The 21,059-nt window shown below is 33.8% G+C and overlaps 1 protein-coding gene across 1 annotated transcript in view; it reads left to right on the top strand.

Annotated features, from left to right (window-relative positions):
* The first annotated feature begins 536 nt into the window (after window positions 1-536).
* Window positions 537-21,059, top strand: part of CASD1_1 (N-acetylneuraminate 9-O-acetyltransferase) — a 46,494-nt gene continuing 25,971 nt past the window's right edge. The window contains exons 1-11 of the mRNA XM_051209720.1: window positions 537-558; window positions 1,742-1,938; window positions 1,969-2,065; window positions 2,103-2,298; window positions 3,616-3,771; window positions 4,322-4,373; window positions 6,268-6,336; window positions 8,582-8,672; window positions 11,341-11,480; window positions 15,690-15,790; window positions 16,941-17,065. Coding sequence (XP_051075179.1) covers window positions 1,815-1,938; window positions 1,969-2,065; window positions 2,103-2,298; window positions 3,616-3,771; window positions 4,322-4,373; window positions 6,268-6,336; window positions 8,582-8,672; window positions 11,341-11,480; window positions 15,690-15,790; window positions 16,941-17,065 — 1,151 coding nt within the window. The 5' untranslated portion in view covers window positions 537-558; window positions 1,742-1,814. The remainder of the gene's footprint in view (window positions 559-1,741; window positions 1,939-1,968; window positions 2,066-2,102; window positions 2,299-3,615; window positions 3,772-4,321; window positions 4,374-6,267; window positions 6,337-8,581; window positions 8,673-11,340; window positions 11,481-15,689; window positions 15,791-16,940; window positions 17,066-21,059) is intronic.

Below are 21,059 nucleotides of genomic sequence, written 5' to 3'. Positions count from 1 at the left end.
AATCGCGTTCTCTTGATAAAAGCAGGTCACTACACACTAGAGTACAGGCGATTTAGGGGTGACTTTTTAATGGCTTACAGTGTCTTTAACACTTCCGGACATTCCTTCAAACACCTACTTAAGTTTAGCCCCAACACAAACCAAAGGGGTAACACCCAGAAACTGGGGACATTACACGGGAGAACGGTCTGTAGACACAACTTCTACTCCTCAAGAGTAGTCAAATGCCGAAATTCGCTGCCGGCTGAGCTAGTTCAAGAGAATTCCCAGGAGTCCTTTGAGAGAGAACCTGACATATTTTTAAGGGCTAACAGTGTTTTACTATGATTTACCAATTTCCTTTCCCTCGATTATCGTTAATATACCAAGGTTCATGCCTGGAAGTATTGGTGATCCACTGCTACAAGACACGGGAGCCTGTTAAGCGAAAGCTTCTTCTATTCCGTTCACAACCATTCACAACATTTGAAGTAGCGTCAAATACACTTTTGGTTGACTAATCGATTTCAGTTAGAAGGTCGTACACAAAGAGGTAGGTTCGGGATCCGTTTGACCTTGGTACATCCTTCAATTAACATAAGCGTTTTTCAGAGTCCTGTGTAATGTGCTTACTAACTTTATATCTGGAGTATAATGGAAAGATACAGTTCTTCAGCCTATTCAGTTTTACTTTTTTGATTAAAACTATCTGAAGTGGAGTGATCAAATCTGCTCAGTTTTGTTTAGTTTTGTCAACTGAGCGATTTAGTGGAGTTAGGTAAATGATTGTTTAGTAAAACATAAAAAATGCGACCAGGTAGATGAAAATTAGGGGAGATTTTCTCATGTCACATGATCTTCATTATGTTGAATCTGTGTTTCCACACTATTTTCGTCGGAAAATTAAGGTAAGGACGAACGTAGATGACTTTCAAAATATCTGCCATAAAGTAGTTATTTTAGTCAGTAATTGTATCTTATTTTGCGGTTAATAGGTTATCTGTGTGGGTGCACTTCCATTTTTAACCATTAGATCAATAGCACATGCGTTAAGTTTGTATGGTTTCGTCCCTCAATACTTCATTTTCTGATTATGATAAAGCGTGATATTATCCCTATAGTTTCATGAAGGCTACACCCAAGTATTTTCTCCTTAAAGGTTTTATGGTGTGACTATAATTTACGGACGATCTTTAAGCGACGCTAGACTGATCTTGAGAGTGTCCACTTAATAACCATGACCAAATGATGGTTATAAACGTGTATGAGGAATTATAAATATAATTTACATTTGATGATTAAGATTAGGGATTAGATTTCGTAATTTCATCATGAACTGACATCAACTATTATGCCAAAACTCTATTTAACCAAGTCGATGAGTGAATTTCGCGCGAAAATCCGAGACCTGTTATCTTATAAGTGATTGGTTCGTCCGTAAATTGTAGTCTCGCCTGTTTTATAAATTGAGCAAGGTTTACCACATAAGCTGTTATTTTGCTTCGTAAGAGGAACTAAATCCATATACCGGGCCCTAATACATATGTAAGTACTAGCACCTTTACGTGGTTACCCAGACCGGAAAAGGTACAGCTAGATTGATTAAAATTCTGGTTATTTGGTTACTGTGGTACAACCTTTGTAACTACAGTACTTAAAAATCCCATGATGTTTATATTTCAAACGAGCTACATATTAATTACCTTATAACCCTTAACTTAAGTTGAAAAGGTTTTAACTCTAAGACCTTTGTTTTTTTCAGGTTGTTGCACAACTGTTGCTTTAGGTTGTGCAATACATTTCCAAACTTTCTTTATGTGTAAATTATAAAGTTAATGTCGTCATCTCGAGCTGCCTCTGCTATTAAAGAAGTAATCAACTTCAAAAATGCTAAGAGGACGTCTTTCTTCCTCATGATAATGATATCAATATATCATGGCTTTCTGATGACAAAATCTGGTATTTCTCTAGAAGTGTTTTTAATTTTAGGTGGTAATTTGTGCAAGTCTCTACTGAGTGATGGAAGATCAGGGCCTGGTGGAGAATTTCGGCCCTACAGTTGTATGATACATACTTACTCATCAAGGTAGTGTTTTATTCCTTATAATTTTTGCAATAATAAGAGACAGTCATAAATGTTTTAAAAGACTTGCGCCTTGGGGTAATGTGGTCCGACTCTATTTTGTTGGAGATTCACGACTTAAAAAGCTATTTAATGCTTTTGTTTATCACATAAATGATGAAATTGTTGGAGAAAATACTACATCAGAAGCAAGCATTTCAAATAACTCTCAGTATGTTGCGGGAGAAGTCGACTTAGTAAGTGATCTTCAACAAGCTTTCTCGCATGCTTTGTTCGCATCTTTGATTTAGTAATTTTTCATCGTTTATTTGATCCGTTTATACAATATATTTGTGCTACTGTAAATTGCTATTAATAAGAGCCGCAAAACTGCTCAAAAAAGATTAAGTTTTTTATAAGCGACTATTTAAGTAGTATAGCTGTCAAGTGATATTTTGTTACCGGTCTTTTAATCACAGTCAGTCTCATTTTGTCTACTGTTCGCTACTCTGTGATACTTTTGGATTCACTATTGAGATTTCAGCCCAGTTTTAAAACATTCGGGTAGTGAGAATAATGCTGAATCAATAGCATAGTTTAATTTTATGAAGTTAGTGGGTTATGGTAGAAGCCTTTAAAATTCTATTCTTGAACATTCATGATTGTGCTTCTACCTGCTCATTACCATATATTTTATTTTATTTCCTCTTAGCTTAGTACACCACCCCTGGTCATGTCTTCCTACTACACTGTTATGAAATTTATCAGATTTAACTATACATTGGGATAGATTTTGTTGTTCAAATTAAGCCTAAACGAGTAGAAGACGTATAATTCAAACAACTAAATTTTGTTATACTTGACATGTGGCTAGCAGTAGAATTTGTGACGCCCATTTCGTCCTGTCTGGGATTTGTAATCTGTATTTAACTAAATAGTACTATTGATTTTTACACAAATTGTAACACAGGTACAAATATAGCTAAATCTGAGACTAAAAGGCACGTCGAGACGTTCCTCTCACGATGTTCACCATGTTCACGATTGGTTTGGAATCAAGGATTTCCAACTCCCTTAAGTGGATCCTCCATACCCACCAACCCGGTCAAAGCGCCGGACATTTGCTGTATTTTCTCTCAATTTCGTAAAGGACACCCCTGCCTCGAGAAGGCAGCGAGTGAGACCTCCCTTAAGGTAGCTGTGTACGCGTAGCCATTTAAGAGCATTTCGAGTGGGAGAGCTAACTCTCCCCACCCTCGGTCGTACCAGTGCATTTGGGGCACTTGTTAATAGTAGAAACAATATAGAAGTGTCTTCCAATTTCGTATTTTCGTTAGGGTAAGATGCTCAATTATCGTGAATCTTCATTCTGTTTGAAGCCATTAATCTGCGATTATCTGTTGTTAACTTTTAACCATCATGGTAATTGTTTCGAATCTTTACATAATAAGTTTAAATCAATCTAGTAAACGAAACGATACATGTTTACTTAGGTTATTACTTTGCCTTTTTATGCAATTTAGCTACATTTATTATTACTGCTATTATCGTCATTTTTAATTTTATTTCTCTAGCGATTTTTCTATCATGATGAAATTACAGATGATACACTAGAACTAGTCAAGTCATGGATCGGCTCTACAAATTTATCCAATGTTACTGAGTCTAATATACGAAACAAAAATAATGACATTTCTACACCTACTCACTTGATAATCTCTATGGGCACAGTGAGTACAGTCTTTCTATAAACGACTTTTCACCTGTTTTGTATCAATATGTTTTTTCCCAACTGATTTACCAGGTCATCGCTAGTTTATATACTTGGTCTTGAGTTGTACATTTCCGCTTGTAAGAGGTAACGATATGGTCTGATTGGCTAAGTAGGTGAATAAGCGGGATTTCGATTTATGACCTAATTGTTAGTCATTAGATTAACTATGCACTTTACTTCACCACATGGTGAATTGAATCCCATTTTGTAAGCGAAGTAAACACTAGTTCATCCATTATGATGTTAGTTATAATTTCCGTATCGAATTAATACACAGCTGTCCACATCAAAATAGGCTGTTAGGAGTGTGATCATATAATTAATAAAGTATACCTTCACAGCCTCACTTTTACATGCTATATATTTGGTCACATAATTTGTTCTTATATAAATAAAATCAATGTTATAGCATTTTTGTAACAATTATCACTGAAATAAATTATTGTGTTGCTCACTTGGCTATTCACATTACCTTACATATGTTTATTATTTGCTCTCATTGGCAGAAAACAATACAACATTATAATAGATCCGAAGATGGTCTTTTAGAATATATGAGTAAGTGTTTTCTTTCATATGGATCGATAATTTCTCTTCAGATAAATTTTAATTACAACATGAAAGGATGTCAACTGAAGGATAAGTGAAAACCAAGCAGAACTAGGCAGACGTCTTGTTTTACTGTGAGACTTCTCGACGGTACATAACTACAACTCTACACAGGGTTGAACCCAGCAGGTTCATTTAGCTTGGTGAGCTCAAAGCTCTTACACATATGCTACGTTTGAAGAGATTGAGGTATTACTTAAACCGGCAAACGGAATGAAAGTCAGCAACACAACAACAGGACAAGCTAAACTATTCCACTGTGCTCCAGCCCTGTTAAATAAATTAAGACCACGTTCAGTCGAGGGAATTGTATATTCCACAAGCATCCCACAGGCACGAACAAACAAGCACACAACTTATGTGTATATGTACAGCTCAAAAATATCGTCGAAAAGTGTCACAAAATAGTGTACTAATACAGGAAATGAACCATTGACATTTAAGGTTCTTCCAAGTGGGAAATACAAACTGAAGGTGAAAGTGGGCGTTTTGGTGCGAAAATGAGGAATTCACATTTCCAAAATAGAAACTACGAAAATAAAACGCTTACCAAGTGATTTCTGAAGACCTAGCATTCCCAAAAAGATCTCACCGACTCTTAATAGACTGGTTTAACACCTATTTTGTCTTATTTAGTGTTCGTCAGATGGATAAAGTCCCACCTCCATGTTGTTGTTCACTCCAGGACTCGGATCCACCACTTTTTGCGTCGAATGCCAAGCTCTTTATCCACTGAGCTACTAAGCCCGAATAGCTACTCACCTGTGCAACGGGTATGATATTTATTTCATTATTAAAAGGGATTTGGAACATTCCATTGCTGATTTTGTTGAATGAACTTTAATCAGGCACACCCAGCCGACTAGTTCCAAATAGGACAAAACACAAGTTCACAAAAACTTGTGAAAAGTGGTTATATCGATGCAATCCTCAAAGGAAGCACAATTACCAACCAAGACTGCTAAAAATCAAGTCACCAATATGAACAATGAAATAAAAGTTTTAGTTGTCACTAAACCCCGACCGTTGCTTATGCCTTGATGTGGTAGACAGGCTTGCCTATCACAATGAACCAATCGAGTTATACTGGCCGGAGCAATCGTTCCTCAAGGTCCTACCATGCCAGACAGGGCGGTTGAAGAGGGGCAAGACTAAAAGCAGTAAACCCAAGGTCCGAAGGCGAAGTCACACTGCTGACTGTACAGAGGTGTGACGGCAGTAAGGTGTTTCCTCCAGACAACCAGTATAACAGCGATGCTGTCTTCCCACAAAGAGAGGAGTGGTTAGAAAAGGTCGACCCTAAAAATGCACACCTTGCCTTATCCCACGGATTTCCGTCTCCGGTGGTAAGGTACCAACAAGTACGGAGCTAACGAGAAAGCTACTCACAAAAAGGTCATGTGTGACTGGCCTCAAGTAGTTGTCCCTTGGGCACTGCGGTCACGCTCTCGGGTCACTAAAGCCATCCCTAACCCAATTTCCTTTTCAGATACCTCCAGTAGAACCCTTCCACGGTTTGGGCAACTGGGAAGTGATAAGTGCTCTCATACCTCTAACAGCACTCAAGATCACTGTCACAAAACCATTGTGATTTTAGTTTTCTATCTCCTGAAAGTGAAACAGTGATCATCATCTTACCAAACTAATGTCTCAATAATCTACTATTCATATGACTTAAAACTCCTAACGTTCATTGACAAATACTTTTAAGATATAATTTGCGTGCTATAAATGTTTTAGTGTCTAGAAGATGAATAAATTATATGTATTCATTTTATTCACACCAATAAAATGAAATCATTTTGAATCTGTTAAATTTATTTTATTTCTTTTTGACGTTTAGACGGTGTTAAACGTCTTACTAGTGTTTTAGAAGAATTGAAATTCTCACGGTGCGTATGGATGCTACAAGGTAAATTAATTGGCAACTTCGCTTTTCCTTCTATCTCTTTCCCACGGCCACCCTCTTACTTTTTCTCCATTTTTATGGTTAACACTTTCTTGATTGTTGCACAATGGCGACTTAGTAGTTGAAATATCTAATTTTCGGATCACCTTACAACCCCTACCTTCCTTTTTTGGACATTAGAGTAGTAACGACACTAAATCGTCACACCAAAACGTGTAACTCATAGTGAAATACTTTAACTTACACTCAATTGTTGATTTTGGTTCGAGTAATTCATTATCTGTTTATATCTCTCTTTCTTCATTCATTTAAACAAATGTTTTTGGATGAAAACTTGGATTAAATATTATTTATGAATAAGTCTATTATCAATTGATCAAACTATGAAGTCGTAATATAATGAGCCATTTTATATTCATTTGTTTTCTTAAAAGTTTGACATGACACACCGATTTCAGTTAGATAATCGTTAAAAAAAAACCAGGCAATAAGTCTACATCTACGGATTAGTAATCTTGGAGATTTTATTTCACTTAATCTTTCTCAAAATCAAAACAAGAAAAGTTAATTAGTTACACAAATTTATGAATAAAGTAATTTTCACTGAGTACAAATTACATTACATTAATAATAATGAAAATAAATCTATATTTTTGAGAATACATTGGTTGTTCATGAATGTAGTTCACTTAAAATCAGTTTGTCAATTCTAAAACTGATTCCTTTATGAAAGTAATGTATGGAAATGTTATATATTCAACACTAATGGAAAGATCCAACCCTATAATGATAATTATCATGTGCTCATTAGTGACTAACTTCGAGAGGTAATTCTCAAGGTTCTAGTGAGAAACCGTAACCAGTGGAGCTAGTCCATATGAGGCAATTACTCATCGAAGACAATGGAAGATGATCACGCAATTACGTGGATTGGTTGAAGTTAGATATTACCACCGTTGGATGCCGGATCAGTAGTCTAGGGGTTAAGCGTTCGCGTGCGAGACCGAAGGTCCTGTGTTCGAGTCTCGTATGAGTGATCGTAGATGCGTACCTCTGAGAAGTCCCACACTAGGACGAAACGGTCGTCTAATGCTTCCAAATTTTCAATGGTGGTCTAACATTGATCGGCTTATGGTTTCAATTAAATTTCATAAATCCTAATAATTACATATCTATCTTGTTTTTACAAAATTACTTAATCCATTATTCAGTCAATCGACTATATATTTGAAGCCGTGACGAATGCAAATACAAACAAATAAATAAATCAAACAGATCTTTACAATAAAAATTATATATCAAAATAGCATAAACAATTGTTTTTATTGGTAAGGGTTTATAATCTTCTATTTTTGTTGTTAAGGTCAACAATTAACCAGTTTCTGTTGCCATTTCTTCTAGCAGAGCAGATCACCTTAATATTACCGTTTAGTCACAACCTCTAGTAAAGTTAAATTGTGTCAGGCAGTGCATTCCATGACACGCGTTCTTTCTTATTTGAGGCTTGTTAGCTAGACGTGCTTTCGTCTCACTGTCATCTAACACAATGCGCCACGGATAACTTTTATTAATCTGGCCAAAGCTTTTGACTCTATCCCAAAAGATCTAATAGCACAAACACTGGACAAATTGGTACTGAGAAAACGTTCAGAAATGCATAGCGAAATTCCTAGACGGATCAACAGGACACATAAAGGGAACTAATTCCCATTTTTTAATGCATAGAGTTTTCAGACAAAGTAAAGTGGCCCATTCGTCTTTAATCGCATATTTCCATGAAATCTGTAGTACACAGACGAAAACACGTTATACCAGATACAAGATTCACAGCCAAAATACAGAATCAGAGTATAAATGAGATAATACTCCATTCAACACGATTAAAAGCGGTTTACACTCAGTGAGTTCACAGTAGAAGGCAATAATAGGAAAAGAAATCACTTATTTACTAGTCAGCAAGCTGATTGTCTGTTTACCCACTATCTGCGGCCAATCACATTTACTTTCACCAAATACACATCACTTACATATTCCTTTCGAAACATTTATCACCAACATAAAACATTGACATTAACAACCAATGGTTTTGTAAACCTGAGCATTTCTTAATTAGGAATTATTGTGTATTGCTAATAATTCATTTATGTTATCAAATTCATTTCATTTTACTGACCAGCATAGAATCATGTCTTAGTTTTTTATCAGTCGGTGTTTAGCACTTGGCTTTATTTTCTTCTCCATTCTGCAGACCCTGTTGCAGAAAGTCTTTTATCTAAAGAGTTGAAAATAATTACAAATGATTTGATCGATAAATATAATGAATTTGCATCAACAGCTATGTGAGTGTTTATTCTCTTATTACATTTTTATCTTGATTTTCGTTAGTAGTTTGCCACAGCCATAACAAAATGTCATTTTAATAAGTAGACTTGTTTTCCTCTCTTCTGTGAAACTCCACATTATTATTTATTCAATACTTCTCCTAAGACTGAACTTAGTACGCGTATTTATTTTAACAAACGTACTTGTCTAGGTATGGTGTTGATGATAATCACAGTAAGATTATCCAGTGAATTTATAATTTTAGTAACATTCACTTTGAGATTTACCAAGAATCTTCGATCAGTTAACTTGAAAGTAATTCTCACTAACCCTAGCTTCTCTGAAATTATGAAAATCTTTTCTTTGAACAGTAACCTGAGCACACACAAAACGCACATAATGTAAGTGTTGTCCGAATTGTTTTTAATCGTAAAAAGCTGAGTCGTATTCTGGAATCTCCATAACTTTGATAATACGTAAAATATTGGTTCAAAATCACTTGAAAAAACTTGATTAATTGTAGTAAATTTTATTCGATGCTTGAATCATATCTAGGGTTAAATAATTAGAGCAAAACGTTTCCCATACATCTTTGCATTGTTACCCAAAATGCAGCAGTCCTAGCATGTATACTGCCTAGCAGTTCACTGTGTATTACTCTACAACTGTACATAACGGCCTATAAAAAATAAGACATTCGTGGACTACAGGTATTTGATCAATTTTTACCTTGTAAATATTTAGTTTCAATATACCTCTATATGTGCACTTTCATTCCTTCTTCTCGAACCATATTCATTGTGTTCAGTATTCCGCGTAATCACTGATATTACCATCATTTCAGCTTCTTTGCTCTTCGTATTGCTAATTTCACCGCATTACACTGATTTGATATTCCAAACCCCAGATAGACGCTTATGTACATCTGTCCAAGTTATCAAATCAGCATAACGAGATGAAATTAGCAAGATGAACACAATAATAGCAACAATAGTATTATCAGCGATAGTAAGAAGTACCAACTATGAATATGGGTTTGGACGAAGAAATAAAACAAGTGAAAGTATGGAATAAAAATGAAGCTGTAGATTTAAAATAAGATAAACAGTCAATGTATCTAGTTTTTTTCCGACCTACAACACTTTCCAGCATTGTGAATCTAGATACTCGGCCATCTAGGATACGTAACGCATTCCGAAAACCCTAGTTGGTGAATATTCATTACCTTATCAACTGGTTTGTTACCTTTTCCTAGTACCCTGTACTTCAAAATTGTTCACTCTATCGTTTCTCAGTACTCCAACAACCCTTCAAAGACACTCATGATCAAAAACCTTAAGCCTACCCATGTCTTTTACCTTCGTAGATCATGTTTCACACCCATACGGTGATTCGAAATTTACTGCTGAGTAGTATGTATACTCGCACAAACAGGCATCTTATTTACTCCGTAGGTGGCTCGATTTGGCAAAATCCAACCTAACTTTACAAACAGGCCTTGGTACAGACGAGGGTGGGGAGAGTCCACTCTCCCTCTCGAAATGTTCTCACATGGTCACGCGTATATAGCCACTTCCAGGGAAGTCTTACTCACTGCCTTCTTGCGCGGAGATGTTGTTTACCAAATTGAGAGTATGAAATGCGAATGTCTGGCGCTTTAACCGGGTTGGTGGACATCCAGGATCCACCTAGGGGAATCGGAAAACCCTGATTCCAAACCAATGATGCACATGGGCTCCATGATCCTGATGGAACAAATGGCATATGAACCTGTTGCTGGTCACTGGCTACCATGAGACTGCATTTCCTAACGTTGCTTCACTGCCTTGTAGATTAGACCTGTAGGTCAAAGGCCCCGAGAGTGGCTCCCTAAGTAAACCACCTGCTCTGATTTGGACACCTGGGCAGTATCCTAGTCTTCACACAAATAGAACGATAAAGTGTAGCGCATATATACTCGGTGCCTTCTTGTACCAATATTTGTATTTAAATGATAAGTAGTTACAATAAACCCGCCAGTGTAAAACTAGACGTATAATACATCGAAAGACTGCTCCTGACCTATGATTGTAAAGAACTAGTCAGTTGACAAAAATACATCCCTTTAGTCACATTCTAAGCTGTGTAAAAATAATATTCTAAAGGGATTATTCAGCTGAATTTGACTAATTTACCAGCTCAATACGCACATGAATTGAAATTACACAATTGCAAAATATTTCTGTTCGATACTTCCTTATTGGCAGTTTAAAAATCGCCATAGAATATTCAAAAACGAAGAATATTTGAGCGAACAATTGTTTTCAATAACTTCATCATCAGGCTCTACAGTTATAAGTCCATAATTATAATATTTTACAAAGGCCAAAAATAATGCATGTTTTAATGAGTTTGACAATGTTATGTGTTAAAAATGGTGAACGTTTGCATTACCTTATTACCTTTAAAAATAGTTCTTCGATTGATAACAGTACATATTGAAAATCATCTTTAAAATAGATATTTTTTATCTAGCATTAGTTGATTTGGGCAGTAACATTATTTAACGGAAATGTATTACTAGCTATACTATGATTTCAATTAGTCATTTCGACTGATACACTTTGTTCTTATGAGAACTAGTCTAATTGATTCTACTCTATAGAAATTTACATATGCATAAATTTATTTTATGTCTTATCTAAGGAAATCTGTTAGTGGTGTAGAAATATGGAGTTCAAATCGTTTAATTGCCCTTAAAGTTGGTTTCCCAGCTATAAATTGGAATTGTCGTCAATTACAAATGTTATCTACAAGTAATTCAGATAAAATGGCATCGGCAACATGTAAGTGTTTCTAATTGACTGCTATACTTCTTTATTAGGTCGCTAATATACGTTGGATTAATTAGTAACTTTTTTAATTCATAGATACATATATAATGAAATAAAAGGTTATAACACAGCATAGTTAATCAGTTTTCAGGATCATAGATATATCGAAATTCGAAAACAATAATTTTTTTCGAATGAATTAGTTTACTGCGGGGTTTGAGAGCGAGAGAGACTACGAAAAGCCAATGTTCGATTCTCAAACCGGATTTTTGGGTAAGGAAGGTTCTTCTAGGGGAGTTGAAAAACCCTGATCTCAAATCATGTATTCTAGGATCCCAAGGGAACGAATGGCTTACGAACTCATTCTTGGCCACCTGTTACCTTGGGACCGAAACTCCCAGCGTTGCTCTACGGCCTTGTGGACTAGAAATCTGCGTCAAAGGCTCAGGGAATGGCCCCCCAAGAAAACCATCTGCTTCAGTCTGGGTATCTGGGCAATGTCCCAGCCCACACGCAAACCCAATAATTTGTTTGGCGCATATATATATTGGTGCCCCTTTGTACCAAAATTTATGTGCCTAAATAAATAATTATTCATTTCAGAGTATTACATTATTTTTGGTACACATATCGTAATAGCTATAAACCTCGTGTGCATAGAATTACTATTAATAAGTAGTGTATTGAGAAAAAGTACACTAAAAATGATGGTATGTTCTGCCTTTATTGTACAGTTATATTCAAATTTGTTTGACTTTACGTTTATTGGAAAAAAGCATAACCAATGTAACCCATTTATTCGTATCCAAGCTATCCATATTTTGTATTAGATCTGATGAGACGTAAGATAATTGCTGAATCTGAAGTCCATAGGCCGGAACTCGAACCTGTAACCTAACAGTTAGAAGTTATACATATTAACCATTGAATAACCGCTCTATTTTCATAGTTCACAGAAAAATGATTATAATTCATACATTTGTTTTGAATCAGTATAATTTCTAAACATTATATTTGCAATGACTTGACTAAAATGTGAATACTGATGATAATATGACGTCGTTATGATTGTAGAATAAGCTGTTATTTGTTCAGCCAGAAAAATGAAATTGATTTGGACAGATGCAAAAAGATGAATTCAAGACTTAGTAGAAATTTATTAATGCACTAGGTGTTTTCATTACTCTACTAATTTATAACTGATCCTCAATTAATCGAAATAACATCAAAATGTATAATAAAGAAAATGTAGATTCCCATTCTAAATATTCATTTAATCAGTAAATTTGAATATATTGGAACCGGTGGTTAGTCAAAATTCAGCAGACCAGTCGTTTAGTTTGCTCATATAGTTTAATGTAACTAAATTTCTGAGTTAGACATTTTACTTCTTCCTAATGAGATTAAAAATAATTTTCAAATAAAAAACATGAAAAGAGGAAAGAAAAAGCAATAAAATATATTGAGTAGTAGTAGATAAAAAAAATCGTCATGGGAATATGAAACTTCATAACTCGTTAAAAAATGAAGTGAAAAAGATAAGAAGAAAATAGAGTAAAATTAGTTGTGTTGCGTTTGTGTGTGTGTGTGCGTGCAAGAAATGCGGAATTTGTTACATATACAACTGTATTTTTTACTATCAACTTTATTCAGTTTAAAGAAAGTTAAACAACATATCTGCAAATTATCATTCAATGAAACTAAAAGAATTCGACTATTCGCAAATAATTGTTAGCGTGATATTCAGTAAATGAAGTTTGTTTATATAAGTAGTATTTGTACTTGGAAATGTCTTGTTAACTAACAAATTTACAGAAGTAAACTGAATAGAAATCGACATCTACATAAAATAGCGTGACTACTATTAAATACCATAGGAAACGCTCAATACTTTAAACACTTAACATTATCGCAAAAACTGATCCTCTCAGAAATACGATCATATATAATAAATTATTATTATTTTATCCAATATTCTATATAAATCCCATATAACATTGTTCCACATAATTCATAAAGTTTTCTTGAATTTAATCCACTGAATAATCAATATATACATCTGAATATCCAATTGACCAATTACTCTGTAGACAAAATATAAGCCTAGAACTATAAGACATTGTTTCAAGTTGTCATAATAATTGTAAATAAGTAGTACATTTCTGATAATGCTCGATACACTTTTCAAACTTTCTACTACCAAACATTAAGTGATAATGACTTCATGGAGAATAAATAAAACAAAATAACTTTCAGCTTGAATGGTTAATATTTGTTTGCAGAATATAATACATTGACGCCTAACTGTAAGTTGATTATCCTTAGGATATTTCTTTGATTACTAGTATTTGTTCACAGTGTCTTCGAAGTATTGCTTGTGTACTTCGGAACAACTGAGTGAGCAATGGCTGGGTTAGGAATAGAGTACTAGGTAAAAATGGTAAATTGACTGATTAAATACTAAATTTTCATTAACTAAGGCGCTTGAGACATGTTTTACGTGGGTCCGTCAACCGCCTACCTCGACAGGCAATGTTTTCACATGTCAGAGTAGATTGGGAGAAAGCTAGGGGCTACTGAACCAAAACATGGTTTTAGTCCATGAAGTTATCGACAATTGGACTGAGCCGTGTTTAGAAAATCTGATTGGGGTTCACATGATTATTATAACCGACGGTTGTAGACTTTGAATGACATGACTCAAAATCGTTTGTATTAGCTCAGGTATATTTATACTCTGTCTTTCCTAAAATTCCGAGTTGCTGAATTCCTCATAACCTTTTTTCGTTTTTGTTTCACTAATTTATATTTTCTTGAAATGTATCTTCAATCCCTTTTATCTTCTATCACTACTAATACTGTTACCATCTGTACTATTCTAGGATTAGGTCTGACAATTTCATCTCTCTGTGGTAACAGAGTATGACAATATGAACCGAGGTACATACGTACCAGGTTCTACGTTGTGACTGACCAGTTTCGGTATGGCACTCAGCTTCCTATCCGAAGATACTACGGCTACTACTACTGGTAATAATAACTCAGTTCACTGATAACATACAGTTTTGTACTCAACCTATATCGTGATAATTATTTGGTCAGAAACTATACAACGTTGTCAGCGAGGTATAGATTGGATTAAATCATGTTTCATGAAAAATTGTGTTGTTGCAGTTTGTTTGGTCGTTTCTTAGCCATTCAGCGCTAATGAATAATTGAAGACTCTAGAATCTTCTTGTATAAAAATTATAAATACACTAACATTTTTCTTATTTTGATTCTTACCTCCATTCAAACTTGTTTATTTGGAATATAACTACGTTCCTGTTCAACAGTATTCCGATTTGGAGACTTGTCAAATGAAGTAAAGTGTCCAAAGAATACCAAGCAATATGAACAACGGGGTTGTAATAAGAGAGATCACAACAAACATACACTACGCAAGCTTGTTTGACAGCATCATAATGATATCAAAAATTGTTAATGAAAATAGTCTTAAGTCACAGAAAACGTATTCAAAAAGTTTTTAAATCATCGTGGTGAAAGACGATGAAGAGCGAGACACGATTCTATCATCTCTCTCCAACTTTCCTCATTTATGTAGCTATGGCAATAAATCATTAGATGCTTCAGATTAAGACTTAAACATAACTCCACATTTGTTTTTGCTTTCCCAAGTCTAGTGGAGTTTGCAAAGTTTGTCTTGAAAAAAAGCAAAAACAATGATTAAATCAAAATTATATGAACTCATTTTATTTCACTAGGTTCTCATCACCTGCTTACAACCTCTGTAATATTTTAAAATAGAAACTGACATACTTATAAATATCAAAGTGATTGGATATAAATATAAATATCATGGTGAAACGGTGACTCCAATATTATTAATGCAAACTTCGTGTTTTGTATAAAAATTTGAACTATTCGTAAGAGTGTATCACGCTCCATGTTATTTCAGCCATAGTAAGTGAATTGTTAAATTTTTTCAGTGGCCAAACTCGAACGTATTCCATTTTCAGCATTTAGCTTAATTACACCCAAGCCTATAAGCTCTTTTTCATGAATCATACATAACGTTCATTACAAATGAATTAAAGCATAGGCATTAGTAATCTGAGTATATATATATATATCACTCATCTTCAGTTATTCGTCGATGTTTGTAATCACGTTGAGTATTTCATATTTTACTTTTCTTAATATTGAATTTTATTCTTACAGCTATATTAGATTATAAAGAAGGTAGGGCAAAGAATAATGTCTGCTTAGAAATGCCCACACTTTCAGATGGATATCATGTCTCAGATAAAGCTATGAAAGAGGTGGGTTTAAATTGAGTCATGATTATTTAAAGTGTATAAATAATTATGGTAGACATTGTATGCTTATTCACTTAGTAGTAATCAGGTCAGGCTTTGCTTTCCTTATTGATTCTGTGGGGACGGTAATGTTAAAGAGTAATTCCGTTGCGGTCGTCGCGACATTCACAATTACTATATCCGAAATGCATAGCAACGGTTAGATTATACTGCTTATCAATTACTTGGGTGCATTATTATTATTAATGGTCAGTTGAGAATATATAGGGAAATATTTTAAAATAATGTCAGGTCATAATGAAAAAGTGATTAAAAATAATGTGATAAATGAATAATAAGTTTTTTTATGAGTAGTATTATTCATTTTTGCTATGCTCATTAATCAAGTACCTTATATATTCATATATAAGTAGAATTCTGCTAACGTTGAAAATAAAGCGAAAAAGAGGTGTGTTCCAATAAAAACGAAAAGGCTATCTTTAGATTATTGGAGTTTGGTTTGCCAGTATGACAAGTTTCTAGAAAAAAAAGCTGTCACTTATTACGTGTATAGCCGTTTGTCGATTTCACAGTTTTCTTATACCTCTCTTCTTCATTCCGGGTGGTAGTTTTAGTTATTTTCAATTCCTTTTCTCCTCCTTTCATTTTCTTACCGCTGTCCTGATAACAAGGTTTAACAACGTAAACTGATACATTTGTTTACACACATTATAGAATCATTATATAGCAGTGGTTTAAAAATTTGACTTCTGATTGTTGAGTTGGGGGTTCTGACCCTCCCTTATCATTATAGCATATGAGTGGTATTGTAGTGTTTAGTACCATTTCAAGCCCACATAGGTTACCCTAGCTTCCAGACACACCAGTTTGTTCATTCTTTCCAAGCCATATTTTGACCTTATTGATTATTCGCTAATTGACCCTGACTATTTTCATATGATCGTATGTGTGTTAATTGCTCGCCCTATTCATTAAGTATCTGCAACCTTTTTTTTTCTGAATATAAATATTGAGTCACGCTTTATTAAATCGAGTTGGCTAACTCGCCTTCTCAACTTCGCGTCACTTCGTCTCGTCCCGCTTCGCTTCCTCCACTTTGTCATTAATTATACTAGATGAAATTCATTTATTTTCGTATTTCTCTTTTTTGTAGAATGTACAAATTCTATTAAATTTGTATTGTAATAATCAAATGAAATTCTCTGACGGTACTTGTTGTCGTGGTTCTGAGCCAATTACACCTGTACAAGAAAAATGTTTTATATTTTACGCTATTTGGTAAGTTATAACTACAATAACATTATTACTATACACTTCATATTCACTGTGATAGAAACTATGATTGTTTGCGAAATCATTCATTAAGAATAAAATTTTAAAAATATGTAATATATAAGTGGGTTAGAGGTCTTGAAAAAATGGTTAGGTATTAAATCTATTTACATCATACTATAACTATCACTATAACTACATAAAGATAAATAAACAAGAAATTCAATTCAAAATAATAGAAATGTTTACGTGTAGAAATCGTTTGATTGCTGTCAACATAGTGTTAGGCCCACACCGCATATGGGCTAAATTGATGTTTGATAGTAGTGACTTAACGATTGTATAAATTTTTATTAAAATTATTGATTGTGAAATCCAAAATGCACATTTCATTTTATTAGGACACGTTAGTTGCTGATACTTTCATCTCAGTCTTAATGTTCTCCATCATAAAACTCAGCTCCAATATGTTTCTCTCTAAATACTAACTCACTATCCAATAAGCCTTTAAAGACCGTTTCGATAAGGTAAATAGTCACATGTTGTATCCAATACAACAGATTGGATAGTATAACATAATAAATGTTTTGAAACACACACACACACCGTTTATATGACGCTGGTAATAGAAAGCTACATACGGGTTGCGTTGGTGTAATTTATTTCAAACATTCGTTTATCCAGACAGACATTCAGAATAAGAAGTGACAAAGCGAAGCAGATCGGGGATGGTGGGTGAGCCAACCCAGTATAATCAAGTGTGACTCGTTATTTATAGTCAGACAAAAATGGGTTGCAGACATGTATTGAGTAGGATATACAGTACACGCACATATGCTCATATAAAACGGTCAAGGTTAATAAGCTAGTAATTAACAAGATCAAAATGTGACTTGAAAAGAATAAATGAATCAGTCTGTATGGAAGCTAAAATAACCTATGTGGTTTTGACATAGTACTAGACACTACAAATTCTTAAGTATTACCATTTATGTTTGATAGTCTTTTCATAATAAGCAAAATAATTTCTTTGTAATACAAAGTTCAAGCTTCATTTCATCAATGAAATGAGTTTCTACTGTTTTAAGGAGTTGAATATAAATAAATCTTGGTAAATTTGGATGAATTCTGTAAATAACCTTCAAGTTAACATATGAATCAATGGATTGATTTATGATGATTAAATGTCCAAAAATAGAACGCCTAACCGCTTTTCTCTTACCCTTGTTAAACTATACTGAAATATATTCTTGTATACTTATTGAAAGTGCCTGCTATAGCCTATATATCTTACTTGTTTTTTACTCAACTGTTTAAACAACACAAACTCTTGTCATCCACAGAGTAAACCTCAAACTTTGTATAAAAAAATAAATTTTCTTTTCTATCATCATTTTCTTCAAACAAAAGAAAATACGATTCATTTGCTTTCCTCTAGTAGTTTTAAAATAAATTTAAAAAAAACAAGTGACTAAAACACCATCATATATGTATTGTGCCATTATTATTATTATTATTTTCGTTATCATTATTACTATTATATGTTTGTTTTTCTCATCTAGCTTTATGGTTGGTTGCTAAGCTCCCTTGTCATAATATATACATATATATATTTGTGTGTGTGACTGCTCGTGCTGTAGTTAATCGATATACAAATAAGAACATAACAATTAGAATTTATATTCAGGTTACTTTTTAACAATAGTTACTAATCCTAATCATTTTTATCACAATAAGCTATAATGAACTGATATTATTGAACTTATTGTATCTTACCTTTAATTCAACCTTGAGATATGTTTTGTGTATTATATGGTTTTTAATGTTATGTAAGTAAACTTATCGTGTAATTGTTTCAGTCATTTTTTTTTCGAAGACTACTTATTACTTTTGTAAAACACGATAATAAGCAGGAAGAGTAAATATTTGTTGTGTGCAGTTACAAAAAATTTACATAATACATATATAGATAGACTTCAATCCTTCATTTTCATCTTTCAATGTTTTCTGTCATATGAACTGTCTTCTCGTCTAGTCTCCAAATATTCTGCCAACGCCGCGCTTTCAATGTACTGAAACTCTTCACAATTGTTACAACTTCGACACTACGTTCAGCTACACACTGCTGACAAACATCCTTGTGAGCAGCCTCCACTACATTTTGACGTTTAAAGATAATTGATTGAACGAATATACTGTTTTCCCATTGTATCTAATCATTAAGTGTATGAGTGTTTTATGAACTGTTTGTTATGGATTTATGGAAGTGAAGCGTGAAATAAACTGTAAATGTTTAGATGAGTATTAGTCTGAAATAACTTACTGTTACATAATTGATTTATGTTAACTAGTTGTGTAATCGATTTCAATAAACATTCGTAAATTGTTCATGAAATCAGTTGACAATCATATCACTAATATATTCTGATTATTCAGTAGACAGTAATGTAAATGTTGACAGCGCAGTCATTAATATTGGGCGATCGTCATGCTGTATCATGAAGTAACTGAATGTGCAAATATGAACTGATGCAAAACTCGGTGACCAATAGGTAACTTCCTTAGCATATGACTTAAAGACCATGAAAGGAAATATAATGATTGTTTAAAAAGTAGTTTATTCCGAAAGCCAACATATTCAGGGAAATTTCTAGATTTTAAGTCAGCACATCCTCACTCCACCAAAGTGACAGTGACCAAGAATTTGATAACTCGTCACTGAACCAAATGATATGGAAACGGAAATGAATTTTATTATATCCAATACTCTAAAATCAAAACTAGTAAGAATTAAAGATCCAATACACAAGAAGGAGGAACAAAATTGTATATGAAGTCAAATGTGGTGACTGTAATGCCACATATGTAGGTGAAACATCAAAACAACTGAATGTAAGGGTGAAGGAACACAAACTATGCTTAAAACAAATTCACAAGTCCTCAGATGATGTAAAAAAAACTCGAGAACAAATCAGCGATAGCATTACACTCAATAGAATTGGGTCATACAATTGATTTCAATGGCACAAGAATCCTTCAAAAAGGCTTTAATTCTTACAAAGAATGACTAACAGCCGAAGCCCTACACATATGGGCATATCCAACTAGTACTAATAAGAAAGATGAAATACAATTAGCTGTCCCATGGCAACTAATAATTAATAAGTAAACGTAAACTCCTTATTCCATTTTATCTATCTCTTATTATCTGAATAACAGCAATTACATTCAGCGATTCTAATCAGTTGTCTTATCTGAATATGTTAAACAATTAACTGGACAACATAAACATTCAATTGGTATCGTTTGGCTTGTATCTTCCCATTGAGGTTTAAAACTGCAACTGATCAGTCTGTTGTTGGCATATTTATTTACATTCATTTACAAATACATTCTTCCCCTGTGAATTCCTTCCTTTATTTTGTTCATTTAACGTCATTTAATGCATGCTGTGACATTTTTGATTCATATATATAAAATGATATGTTTTCTTAGTATTCACAGACCTAAGACAATATATAGTTGAATGAAATATTTTCTCACATCACTTACGTATACACACAATCCGTTATCTTAACACTTCGTTTCACACCACAAATTTCTTACACACTAAAGCAAATACCTACTTTAGATATTGTTAACGTTGATTGGATGACCTATTCAGTATACGGTGAACGGGAAAACTATGTACCTATTTATGTTTGATAATTTTGATGTTTGATTATATTTTCTTGAAAAAGCTTGGTCAAGGTTGCCAGGGGAAACGTTGGATTTACTTCAAACTCATTCGCTGAGATTTTACAAATAAATTCTTCCTCTTTAAGGGTGCATTGTTTGAAAAGATACGATGTATAAATTGTTCTCATTGAATATTTGCCGTGAAGACTTTAATGAACAAAATCAAGCGAAATGCGCAACCGGAAACGGTAGCATTCTAAAGTGTTCCATTGCTATTTTAGAATACGCCGCAACATATATCAATTTTGTGAATACAATTGTC

The sequence above is a fragment of the Schistosoma haematobium genome, chromosome 1 (assembly GCF_000699445.3).
Source record: "Schistosoma haematobium chromosome 1, whole genome shotgun sequence".
NCBI lineage: Eukaryota > Metazoa > Platyhelminthes > Trematoda > Strigeidida > Schistosomatidae > Schistosoma > Schistosoma haematobium.
This window is presented reverse-complemented; position numbering and strand designations above follow the sequence as displayed.